The sequence below is a fragment of the Parasteatoda tepidariorum genome, chromosome 4 (assembly GCF_043381705.1).
Source record: "Parasteatoda tepidariorum isolate YZ-2023 chromosome 4, CAS_Ptep_4.0, whole genome shotgun sequence".
NCBI classification, from domain to species: Eukaryota; Metazoa; Arthropoda; class Arachnida; order Araneae; family Theridiidae; genus Parasteatoda; species Parasteatoda tepidariorum.
Genome location: NC_092207.1, coordinates 24,018,473 through 24,032,473, shown reverse-complemented (window position 1 = coordinate 24,032,473; position 14,001 = coordinate 24,018,473). Strand labels below are relative to the sequence as shown.

Here is a 14,001-nt window from a genome sequence, read left to right as displayed (position 1 = left end):
GAAAGTTTTATTTAAAAGTAAAAGAAGTAGGAACGACAAGCATTCGCGAAATTTAATTTACATGAAAGATTTTACGATAGCTGTTTTCTTGTAATAATTAGCTATTTCCAACAAAATATTCTTAAATTTTCTAGACTGTAAAAAGTTATGAACGAACTAAAACATCTTCATTAAATTTGTTTGAAAATATTATTTTAATCTTCATAAGATATTTTATTTTAGCCAATTAATTACTTCATATAAAAGTCATGTTTTAAACCAGCAAAATACACTCTTCCGGCGGCGGTGTTGCTCTTCCGGCGGCTACTTTGCATAAAGCTTCCATACTCAGCATGGACTGGGTTGTACATTTTTTTCTGTGGTGGATAGAGCGTACAACTACGATCCCTGAGGTACATTGTTTGAATCCTGACGGCTGCCAATAAACCTCTCTCACACTCTCCAACGCATTCCCTTTCCACCAATGGCGAAGGTATTGCCCTAGATTTCATTAATGAATAAAATTCCTCTTTGATGATAATCCGGAAACCTTACTAGTGTACTATATTACTATAAATAGTAACTTTATTAATTTAAATTTACACCTGAGGGCAGATGGTGGTAGTAATTACCCTGTTTTTAACTATACTTGGACTTTTTCAGTTACGAATCTGCTAGGGACAAAGGAGTCTCACTGCATTCGGTTGCTGCTTCTCGATCGTTGTCTAGAGAAAAAGAGAACCTGTTGGTGAGTTTTTTGTGGTAAAATATGTTTCAGAAATCAGGTTCTCATATTTCCTTGACGGCAAATAGAAGTGAATAATGAAATGAGAATGGACTACCTTAAGAAAGACCCATCTTTAGCTCAGCGCGAAGATTCGATCCCCAGCACAAGCTAAAAAAGCGGAGCAGTTGACACCCTTGCTGCCTGTATACATGAATATATATATATATATAAATAAGGGGCGGACACGAGGCTGGATTAACCATTAAGCATACTAAGCACGTGCGTATAGGGCACCAGAGGTGAGGGGGCACCACGAAGCACCAATGAAAAAAGAAATTCTACTAGAAATAATTTTTTACACATTTTAATTCTTACATGGTTTTAAGTAAATTTAAATTGTGTTATAATTACTTCAATCACGCGGACATGAAAAGAAAGTTCTATATTGACAGTATCCCCCATCACAAAATGAACAATGCTTTTTCCTAGCAGACCACCTACATAGTTGGCGAATAGCTGAGATCTGAATTACAAAACTAGAGCTGGGAAGAAGCCTTGTGTGTAAACAATTGTCAATCAATTTGTTACACTTAAGTGACATGTCAGTGTAACAAATTGATTTCCTACACTGACATGTCAAAGTCAAAGCATCCTTTTCATCTCTGAAACATCTTGGGGACCCCTAAATACCACCTATACTTTTGCTTTTTTTCAATGAAAAATACTATTTCTCTATTTACGGATCCGTAAGATAAGATAAGATTGAAATTTTTAAAATTTCTAGGTAGGAAGCATTTACTACACATATTGGAGGGCTGTTAAGCTATTATAAGTACCGCAAACTGAATGACTTTCTATGAACTTTTTGTTTATGCCTCTGATATTTTTTATGTTTTTTCTAATGCTATTTCTTATGTTTTTATGCTATTACATGTTTAATTAGATGTTGTTTTGTGTTCAATGTTTATTCCCCTAGTATGTTTGCGTGGGCTCCAGCGAATGATATATTATGTATCAAGTGCTGCTGCTGGAAAAAAAAAAAAAAGGAAGATATGAGTGATGAAAGTAGTTCTTTTATATTGCATATGCGTGGAAAAATTATTATTTTTTTTTGTTACTTAATTTTGTTACTTAATTTTGTTATGAATCGTATTCGGCAACTAATGAAAAAAGCCCGATTTTAATATCTTAAAAATTTAAAAAAGAGTCGAGCAATTTTCAAAGTAGTTTTCGCACTTTTTAAAAGAAAGCTCAAAATGATAAGGGGTTTTCTAATAATATTATTTTGTATTATAAGACAGAATTTAATAACAAATGATACCTTACAATAAACGTTCATACACCAAAATATGATTTAATAAGGAAAGAAAACAGGAGGAAAAAAAGATACTTTTATATGGAATGATTCCAAGCAATGCCAGGGTCATTTTTAATAAATCATATTTAATAGTTCAAAATAAAACAAGTGGAAAACTCCATAACATTTTGAGCATTCTTTTAAAAAGTACGAAAACTATTTAGAAAATTGCTTAGAATTTCTTAAATTTTAAAAACTTTCAAATCGAACATTCTACCGCAGTTGCCAAATGCGATTCACTACTAAATTAAGATTTTTTTTTAAAATTTCCCCTAGCATGTGCGGTATAAAAGAACTATTTTAATTACTCATGTCTTGCGCAGTTTCAAATAAATTTTTCTCAAATTTTAAAAATAACATTTTATAATTAATTTTAAATTACTTTTAAAATTTTGTTTCATTTCATTAAATATTTTTAAAGTTCTTGCAAAAAAGCTTTAAAACAAATTTTTTTTTCTTTTTTAAATGCTTATATTTCAATAAGTATTAAAGTTAGGTTTACGAAATTTTGTGTAATTATTACATATAATAACCAAAATGACTGTCACAAGTTACAAATCTATTGCTATATTTTTTGGCATAGGGTGCACAAAAACGTTTTCCATTTGTAATTTATTGTCTGTTTCTCAAACTTCTAAAAGCTTTAAACTTCATGCGATTTCTTATTTTTAACATGCGATTTCTTATATATANCATACATGCGTTCTCAATTTTGATTGGCTGTTTTGTGCGTTACTAACCAAAAGTCTTCTGTGATTGGCTATGTGTTATCATTCCACTCTCTTCTTATATATAAAGATATATATATATATATATAGCAAAATAAATACAAAGAAACTCGAAGAAAATTAAGAAAAACAATAAGTTTCATTTATTGCGCATAAGCTGCAAGTAAACAGAACTCATAAGTTCAAAGTGAAGATAAAACAAAGGAAAATTACAGACATATGAAAAAAGGAATTAATGACGAGGAAAATATCGACAATAAAAGAATACACTAAAGGAAACAAGCATTGGAACAAGTAATAAAGTTGTGGAAGAGAAAAAAAAAAAGGGAAGTATTGGTTTAATAACGTTTGTTTTATGGCTACAAAAAGGAAAAATGCATAAAATGCTGAACAGTAAATGCTGATATAGTAAAATGCTGAACAGGAGGCATTTAAGAAACTCTGTGATTGAATGAATATAAAGGTGCAAAAAGAAAGGAATCCATAAAAAAAAAAGAAAACTTTCGAGGATCTTTAAAAAATTTTGAACATTCGAGAGAAACTAATGAAAGCAGAGCTTTTTCCCCCCGAGAAATAAATCTTGGGCGTAAGTAATTCAATCTAAGAACTACCTCTAGTCGTAGAAAGGAAGGAGTAATTTTGAGTGATAGAACAGAAGTGTTGGGGAGATAAAATGTGAACATTTCGATAATGGAGAATATGAACAGTAAAGTATTTAATTTCGACAATATGAACAGTAACGTATTTAAATTCGACAATGGAGAATATGAACAGTAACATATTTAGACTATCGAAAGCCCCACAATCTGATACTTTTATTATGTAATGATACATCGTTTTAATTACAAAAGTATTTTGGATGCCTCTTACTCTTAAGCCCTTGGGCACTGCACCGTTTGTTGCCCCAACGGTAGAAACGCTCTTGATATGAAGCACAGAAATTCAAAGTCAAAACGGGGTTGAACCACCAACACTGGCACAAGTCATTATAGGAATTACCATTAAAGACAATAAAAGCACCTGCTTATGACGCTACTCCATCCGAGTTACTGATAAATACAGGGGTGTGAGTCCAACTCAAAAATCCGGAAAATTTCTTGAGTAAAATCATTAAAGACGCATAATCTCTTTATAAATTTAAATCATTTATATTTTCAAAACATTGAAATCTAAACAAATTATATACAGCATAATTTAAATGAATAATTATTTTTATCTCTAATCACATTTATTATTCTACCAGAAAAAATATTTACAAATGAAAGATGCCAAGTATAAATTCCAGTTCTTCTTCTTGGGCACTACAGCCTAGTTCTAATATTTTAAATTAAATAGAAGAATTTTTATACACAAATGTGATCGATGATTTCTTAAAACGTCTGGACTAAGATTTCCGGAAACTTACGGAGCGCAGTTAGGAAAAAATCCGGATTTTTTCCGTAGCACAATCACCTCTGAAGGAAACTATTTGAATTAATAATACAAGCAATATGGAAACAGGAAATAATATCCGAAGTACATAAAATAAGTACAACGTGTGTAACACAAAAAAGAAAGAAGTATACTGGGGTGTTCTGACTATAGAGGAATCAGCATGCTCTGCATAGGTTATAAATAAAATATTCTCAAACATTCTATTTAACAGACTTTCTGCTATTTGGAAAAAACAGTTGGAGGTTTTCAAAATGAACTTCAAAAAGGAAGGTCCACAACAGAGCAGATATTCAACTTCCAACTCATTATGGACAAGGCTTAAGAGTTTGGCATTGATACATCACCTCTTTAATTGACTTTAAAAGCTCTTACATGAGAGATTTTAAAACTCACGACAATTTATTAATGTTGATAAGCCTGACATTAAATGAAACTAGTCATGATCAAAATGTAGAATAATCTATCGAACCCTATATTAAAAAATGATGCCAGAGATGCACTAGCAAGCCTTCTCTTTAAGTAAGTAGATTTATAGGGTGCGACGAGCTCTTTGCTTTCGCTTACAGCCTAGTATTTCCATTTATGTGGTCGAGGCTTGATTGATAGCTGAAGGTGGTAGCCTTCTCTTAATCAAGCATTTTAAAAAGTGATAAAAGATGCCAACATCAATACCAGAGACAAGATCTTTAATAAATCAATACAATTACTAGCTTTTGTTGATAGCATAGATATTATTGCCCTAAAATCCATTGCAAGAATCTCTCAGGATGCGCTTGAGAATTACTACAGCTAACTGTTTTAATGGAATATGAAAGTATAGTATATGGAATCAAAAGAAAAACGAAGGTTTCATTGTATGAGTCCTATAAGATTTATTTTAAGTTATGGTAATGAATCTTGGTCCATGTCTCGGGTCTGATGAGACCATGATTGGGTATTTCCAAAAGGAAGAATAAGAGGTATTTTTGGTTGAATTAAATAAAATAAATAATGGCACGCAGCTAAGATGATTAAATTTAGAGCCATATCCCTTTCGAGCCGACTGTCACATATATGTGCCAGCAAGAAACGCGCTCACTTCCCGGCCGACACACCCGCGTGTCAGAGAGATTTCTCGTTCACCCCGTTTCTCGTTCTCGTTAAAAAATGAAATTTCTTCCAAAAGATGGCATTGTGTGTCCATATGGTTTCAGATACATGTAGATTTGACCTTCTACTCAAGATGAAAGTACAGTCACGTGGTTTTTAGGGGAAGGAGTGGAGGGGGGGAATGTTTTATGAGGGCTCTTTAAATTAGCACGTGATATTTATTTACAGTAAGTAAGGGAGTTTTTTTTATCTCTCGCTACTTTCGATTTTCGGATTAGTTTTTAGTGGATAATTAGATCTTGTAGGCTTGAATTTTTTTTCTTTTTACCGTTAGAATGTCGAAGCGTCGAAAATTTTTAACTGAGCTGGAAATAGAGGAAATTATGCAAAATATTTNACGACCTGCACGCGAAGTCGAGCACTTTACGGTAGAACAGTTTAACGAGGACCAATACCGCACACCCTCGGTCCCTACGCAGACTAATCCAAGTGGTCACCCACCCGCACACTGACCGCAGCCAGTGATGCTTGACTTCGGTGATCTGCTGGGAACCGTGTCTTAACGATCAGTCCACTGCGGGACGTATGAAATGGGCAGTTCATGCTGTTAGAATGGATGGAAACTACGTTACAAAAAAATATTTACTGCATGACCAGTTGGCACAGGGACAAAATGCAGGCGTATTTAAGATGGATTAACAGCCTTGAAAAAGACATCCTAGTCCTAAGGACCAAGAATTAAAAAAACACTAGCTGGAAAAGGCTACTTTGAGAAAGCCAAGGCCCATCCTGGGCTATCAAGCTAGACTGTGCGAGGAAGGAAGAATATGTATACACATATATAGAAAGTATTAAAAAAGAAAATTATGCTTTTCCATTTCCAGTCTTAAAAGTTTCTTAGTAACTCCCAGTTATTAATAAAATACAACAAGAAAAACAAACTTCAGCAAAATATTACTTAATAATATGCATTTATTATTTTTGTAATGATGATTTAAATTGACAGACAAAACTTCAAATGTTTTACAACCACAAGTTATACATGATCAAAACTTTTTAATTAAAACAATATGTACTGGTCAACCCAAAGAAGTTAAAGATGTATACAATCAAGGATAAAAGAAAGTAGATTGTGAGAGAGAAAAAGGACAAAAACTATTTGGCAGTAGTGTCGATTCAGACCAAAGTTTTGTTATGATTATTTAAACTTTAATTAATAAGAGTTTAAGTAAAAGCTGCAATTTAATATATAGCATTATTAATTAAAAATTTTTCCCACCACAATAGGTTATGGTAGTTTCACAAATTTAAATATGTTCCACAGATAATGATTGCAGTTTCATTTTATAAAAATAAATTTGAACTATAAGTTAAGTTAAAAATTTGCAGATACATACTAAAATTATCAGAAATATGAAAAAAAGGTTGATTCAGTAATAAATAGGCAATGAAAAATTTTATTTTAGATATAAAGGCACATTGTTTAGTTACACGTTTCAATAAGAAAATAACTCACATACAATGAATTTTTTTTTTAATCATAAAAGAGAAATAAATAAACACCAACTGTATGATATTGAATTTTTATATTTAAGTTAAAATATTTAATTATAACTAAATGTAAAAGTAAAAACAGTAACAATTCTAACATAAACAAACAACTTGAATTTTATTATTAGAAATATTTATGTATAATATTTTACTACACAATTCAAATACATTATTGAGAGGCTTCTTTAAAAACACTTCCTTTTTATTTGTAATGATAACAAAACTGTTACTTTGTAATAGTCATTTTTCTTTCTTTCTAGAAACACTAGTGAGATATATTAGAGAGCTTGTAAACATAGCTTGCTTTACTAACTATTACTTTTTCATTACATTAACTATGTTACGAGCAATTAATGATTCTCAACATAATTTCTTCCTGACGCGTGTTTTAATATAAATAACAGATTTTTTACACTGCAAATGTACCACATCCATTAACTTTGATCATTTGTAAATTAATGATACATATTAAAAATTAAGGTACACTAATTAAAATAAAAGATGTAAGTTTAAAAAAAAAATAGTTTTGTTTCAAACATGCAGAAATATTACAAAATTTAAAAAGGTTACACTAAATAAATGAGACTCATATAAAAGGCTTCCAAACAAATTGTGCAATAAAGTTATTTTCTTCTAATTATGGTTAAATAGTTTTTCATAAAAATCAATTTCTTATTTCATATTTAAAAAAAATCTAAAAAAGCTTTTTTTTTGTCTCCCTATTATGTCACTAATAATCTAAAAGAAATTAGCCTCAATTATTGCACAGAGAGAAAAAAAAATGTTAAAAAAAAGAAGTTTTTAACTGCACAAATTATTATTAAATGATTCAAAACACAGTCACTAATAAATTTCGATTTATAAAGCAGCTAAATTTTTAAGATAGCACGAAAAATGTATGCTCTCTCTCTCTCTTTTTTTTTTTGTCACTGTGCAATAGTAGTCCACTTTGCTCTTTTATTAAAATTTTTCAGGGGTGGACACTCTTCTAAAAAACCAAATTCCATAAGATTTCTTTTTTTCTTTCTTTTTTTTTGTCAGGTGAAAGGGTCCAATTTTCATGGTTTTAATTGGCACAATTTCAGACTTTAAACATTTTCTTACATTTATAAACATAAGGAATTTATGTGTATGGCATTTAGAATCTTTTTTAATTTCAGCTTTAAATGTTTCATTTTTTATCAAGAAAAATTTATTATTAACTTTTTTACATGCTCAAGATAAATATGAATTTATTTACAGAAATAAAAAGCTAAGTTTTAATTAAAATAGCGATGAAGACAAGAAAATAAATATTAATACTGCTAATTAAGTTTTTATAAGTTATTTAACAATTTTAATGTCTATTAATAGATTAAAACACATTAGCTCAAAATTTGTGTAATCAATGGTAAAATATAACAAATTGCTTAGATTTTAATAACTTAGAGTAATTATGAATTTCAGAAAGAATTATTCCACACAGAGCGCCCACCCTGTAGTAATTTTCATTATTACAAAAACTAAAATACAGTAGATCCGCTTTATAGTAGGATTCAATGTAATGCTCTTCATAAAATAAAAATTATATACTTCAAAATGATAATTAGCTTTTAGAAGGGAAAAGAATACTTATTATCTTGGCATCTGCATTGTCTGCAATTTTTTTAATAATAAAAATGGGCATTGTAAACCAGTTTAGATTCAGAAAGTAATTTTTGTTGTTCTTTCTATGAGTTGGAACTGATATAAATGTATAATATTGTTTTTTGTTATATTCTTTTGACTTCTGTTGCATCACAAATTACAGATCATGTCTTTTTTTCCTGTCTTTTTCACAAACGCAAAATAATAAGGGGCTATGTAATTCAGTTCACTATCAGGTCGAAAGCACTAGTTTTTCTAGAAAAATATATAAACAATAAATATTTTAAATGTAGTAAAATATTGACCATTATAAATAATTAATTTTCAACAAATAACAATAAAACCAAAAAAACATGAAAACTCGAAAGACAAATATCTTTGACATGACCAGGCAGATGATGTCACCTGATGCAGGTGAAATATAAGTGAAAAACCTATATACAATACCTGTTTGATTTGACACCAAACAATATTTACATAAATAAGAAACCACCAAATTAAAAATTGGAATTTATGTCAATCAAAAATGTCTCAATTTAGGAATGCTAGCAATACTCATTGTCAAACAGTAAAAGCACCTTACAAACAATTTGGAATCTGGAATAAAATCTTTTCTTGTGTAATACATATAAAACAAACACATAATATATTGCTTCAATTTTGAAAATGCTAATGAAATAATAATTTTCATGAGGGTGAGCTTTTTTCTTTTCTATTGTATTTTGCTCCATATTTTGACATATACTTTTTAATAAAGTCTTTGGCTTTGTGCGTTACAGTTTCATTGCAGTCGAGATCTTCCACATTTTTAAGCTGCTTAATTTCTTTAGTCATGATGTAATGAGTCAGCTGAAAAGTTAAAAAAATACACTTTAGAATACAAGTTTAAAGTAACATAATGAAAATTACCATTAGATTTTTCAACACAAGTATAATAAAAAAGCATGCCTATATAAATATCAGGGCAAAAAGCAACCAACATAAAAAAAACAACAACTTAAATTTCTTTAAAGCGAAAGGTGCAAACAGGTACCAAAATTCGAGCAAAGTTATGAATAGCAATACTACACATAAATCAAATTAATTGTTTTTAAATTGTATCTTAAGATTTTGCAACACAAGTAAAATGAAATTTTTTATTTTTCATATATATATTATATTTCGTTTCAGTAAACACAATTAATTAAAGAATATTAATATACAAAGGTAAAAAAAATGTATAGTAGATTTATTTCCTTACATCCCAAAAAGCAACAATTAAAAAAAAAATAGTATTCTGAATAAAGAAAGGTAGAAAAAAAGGTAAAGGAAATCTAAGTATGAAAATAATATCAATAAAGAAACCATATTTCAAATGAAATTTCCTCTGTCGGATGTTTCAAATTATTGTTTACCGTGAATTGATAATTTGGAAATGACAATTTGAATATTTATTAAAAATATCAATTAGTTAATGATCCCATAAATTTTAAAATTCAGTATTTTGTTACCTTTTTTAAAAACATTTTTGATTAAATGATTAGAGTTCAATGATTTCCAGATTAAAAGGCATTTAAATATTCTATACAGATGTAAGTCCATACAGATGTAATATTGTTGTTGATCCCTCAAATCCTCAATTAGAAATTTTATGATTGAATTGTTCACTGGGTTAAAATAAAATAAAAATGAAAGTCTAATAGATTTTTATAATTATGATTATACAAATCATAATAATTTTTCTTTCATATCTTAAATTATTAATTACTAAAATTTATAATAAAAAACAAGAATCTAATAAATTTCAAAGACTACATGGATTTTAATTATTTTCCTTTTCAGAATTAAAGGGAGGAAAATTTCTATCCTATGAGATTTGCCCGGCATTGGTTGAAAATAATAAATGTGTTATGTGAATGGCCTTTTATCATAATGTAATCATTTTATAATAATGTTACAATTGTGAAATTATAACAAATAATTGGATATGACGAATCTCTGTGGTATACAACAGATAACATTCTTTGAAAATCTAAACTGGTAAAAGCTTATAATATCAAATTTTGCAAAGGATAAAAATAGACTTTCCTAATAATAAAAAACAACAGAACATTTTGAAACAATGAATTCAGCATAGTGCCTGTAACAATTTTGTATATTTAGTGGACAATCCTTCAATTTAATACATTGAACTTTCAAAGCTATCACTTAAGTCATCATTATCATTACATAATGGGACCATAAAAACATTGATATGACGAAGCTTTGTTATGTAGCTTTAAAAATCAAATCATAATAAGTGATTTTCCAGAGAAAACCCTGGATTTTTTGTCATTATAAATTAGAAAGAAAAATAGAGTTCTGGTATATCATACAGGGTTCATACAGAGATCAGAAGAAGAAATCCAAGGAGTTCAAAAGTTTGAGTAAATGATAACTAGAACATTTTTTTTTAAAAATTAAAAAGTAGTTATTATACAGAACTTGCAAAAATGTACATTTTGCATATTTTTTTCTAGCCCTTTTGAAATAAATTTTGACTTTGTCAAACTTCATCAAGAAAAATAAATAAAGTTAACACTTTTACACATAAATACATTTTTCAGTTTCAAATATTTCAATAAATCTTGTTAGAGTACAGATGTTAAAAGATTAACATAAAAACCGACCAATCTTATATTTTTCAATTTGAATACGTAAGAAAATCTAAGGCATTTTATACAAAAAAAAATCACAGTAAATTATTAATTAAGTTTGCTTGGAACATGTAAAATTAAAATTATTTGTTGTTATTTTTTTCTTCTAACTCTTGCAATTAAATTTTTTTCTCTTTTAAAGTTTCTCCTAAACTATTAGATTTTAACAGCCAAGTCATATCATTCAGTTTCTCTGCTTAGACAGCAAATTCATCAGCGAACGTTGTATGTTCATCTATGCAACGCAATAATCTAAGGAGTTTCTAAGGACTAATTTGGAAATCTAAGTAGTTCCAAGTACATCTTGGAGACTTTTTTATTTCCAAGAATTTCTAAGGAGTCTGTACGCACCCTGGTATATCTCATTAAATTCTTACTTCTGACTATATAACTGTTATATTAAATAGTAATTTTACTACAAACTCATACAATTTAAACAGATATCAGACTCATATATTTTAAACAGATGATGATTCAAACATATATCTATAACACATTAATTTCTAATATTACCAATTCATGGAAGATTTTAATACATAATTTCAAACTAATTATACATTGCAGCTTAAATGTTAATCAAAAATTTTCATCGTATGCTATTTTGAATAATTTTGGTAAAAAGAAAAAAAAAATATCCAAATGGAATTCAGAAAAAAGCCACATAAAATCCAATGGGTATGAGTATATCATCCTAAAATTTAGCGTTAAAAGTCCAAAATAGAAAAATAAGTAGTGGCCTTATATGCTCGATCTTGCTAAATTATGACTTAGATTTGGTGTAGGCAAAGCATGTTTTCATTTCCCCAGTATGTTTAAGCTCATATCTATTTATTGACACCACAGATAAATGATTTATTAACATTTGATTTTTACATGAGTAAGTTAATCGTGATTTAAATTTTTAATGAGAAATGTAGACAAACCTTTCTCGCAAGATATTTAAAGTCTTCATTATTTGTGATTCTCCCAACTTTACAATCAGGCTTCCTATAGTGGTTTAAGCATTGGACAATGAAACTTGACATTTTCGTTCTAAAAAGCTCTTTTATTTTTTTTGCAATTTCTGGCCGTACAGGAAAAGAAACACTGGTATCAGCTGCTGCTTTTGTTGTTTTCTTTTTCTTTGACTGAAATAAACACACAAAAAAAAATATTTTTTACTTTCAAAATTTCTGAATTAAATAAATAAGAACTTTAGAGTTAGTTCATCAGTTCATACTCAAAAATTCATTCAACAGCAAAATCAGTATATCTTATTCTAATGGAGAAGATGAGCAGAAATTAAATACATTTATTTGTTCACAAAGTTATAATGAAAATTATATTTTGGCGCTATTCTAAGATTTATTCATTTTTTAGCTTAATTGTTGAAGCGAATAAATGTAATAATAGTAATAATTTTTAAAAAATATCCAACAGTTAGACTGAAGGGGAATGGGAAGCTTTAAAACTCCTAAGACCTCAAGTCAACAAATTCAAATTATCAGCAAATGTGCATTTGCTAACCAAAAATTAGTAGGATGGGCCAAAAATAAATGCAACCCTACATTGTTAACATTAGATTTTAAATAATCTGACAAGATTTAAACTCAAAAAGTTAGTTGGAAATTAAGTATGTTAAATGTGTTTGAAGAAAAAATGGCTAAAAGTAATTTTGATGCTCACTTGTCTTGATATTGAATAACAATTAGGAAGGATTATAAATTATTAAATCTATCAAATAAAAGAAATTTAAAAGCTAAGAAATATGTAGTGCTCATAATGTCATCAAATTTACATAGTAATGTATCAATAGTATTAAATTTAATGCAAAAAATGTTATTCTGTATCTGAATTGACCTTATATAGTTCACTTATTAATCAATAGATTGGGGAAGTAAACAAACAATAAAATTTCATAGCCAATTTTTTTTCTCTTTTGTTTGTTCAACTAAGTTGTCAATTTGTATTGTGTTGCTATGGTGTCAATTTCTAAGAGAATTATATATTGTTGCAGAGTGAAAGACTCATATCTGCAGAATATCGACTTTCACCAGTGAATGCCAATGATCACATAGTAGTTTGGGGGAAAGTCCAATATACTTGCTATACCTGATTTGAAATCAATTTAGTTATTGATATTTTAATATTATTTTTGATATATTAATAACCAATTAGGAAAAACAATAGCATTGGGAATACTGGGCAATAGCCCTTACCTTTGAAGAAAATCAGAGTAAAGAATACAGGGCAAATGCACTTAAATTTTAGCACATATTTTGAACTTTTACCAAAGCGACAATGTGATTGTTGACCTTCACTGGTGAAAGTCGCCAATCACCAATTTACACCTTTTACAGCGATATATATATATATATACACACATATATATTTTTGTTCCGAGCATTACCTTTCTTTTCGAGTGCTTGGTAGAAACTTTTGGCTCATCATAAGTAGGAGTATCTGATGATTCAGACTCTTCTGAAGCAGAATTATCATCATCTTCTGATTCATTGTCATCATCTTGATCTGCTGTAGGTGGATCCCACTGAGTTTCTCTGAAAAGAATAGAATTTTAAGTCAATAAGCAAAAGTAAATCACAACTTACAATTTTGATTCATTGACAAACACAAAGGGTAAACGAGATTATATAATGAAAAAAAAAAAACATTCCTTTAAGTGCACATAAACACAAGTGTAATCAATTACTTTGTAAAATACACATACTATAGATACATATAATAATAAAAACAGCCAGGCTTAATCCATAGTTACTGTGTCCTAAACTAAAGATATCTTTAAGAATTAGACCACTGAAGTTCATATTAAGTTGATGAAAATAACAATGAAATATT

General features: G+C 28.9%; 1 protein-coding gene across 3 annotated transcripts in view; it reads right to left on the bottom strand.

Moving 5' to 3' along the window:
• Window positions 1-6,266: 6,266 nt before the first annotated feature.
• The window catches only part of LOC107455936 (histone-lysine N-methyltransferase SETD2), a 38,890-nt gene continuing 31,155 nt past the window's right edge, over window positions 6,267-14,001 (bottom strand). For all 3 annotated transcript variants that reach the window (XM_043040868.2, XM_043040870.2, XM_071179540.1), the window contains exons 19-21: window positions 13,556-13,703; window positions 12,090-12,293; window positions 6,267-9,340 (exon numbers count right to left, since the gene is read on the bottom strand). In XM_043040868.2, coding sequence (XP_042896802.1) covers window positions 9,179-9,340; window positions 12,090-12,293; window positions 13,556-13,703 — 514 coding nt within the window. In that variant the 3' untranslated portion in view covers window positions 6,267-9,178. The remainder of the gene's footprint in view (window positions 9,341-12,089; window positions 12,294-13,555; window positions 13,704-14,001) is intronic.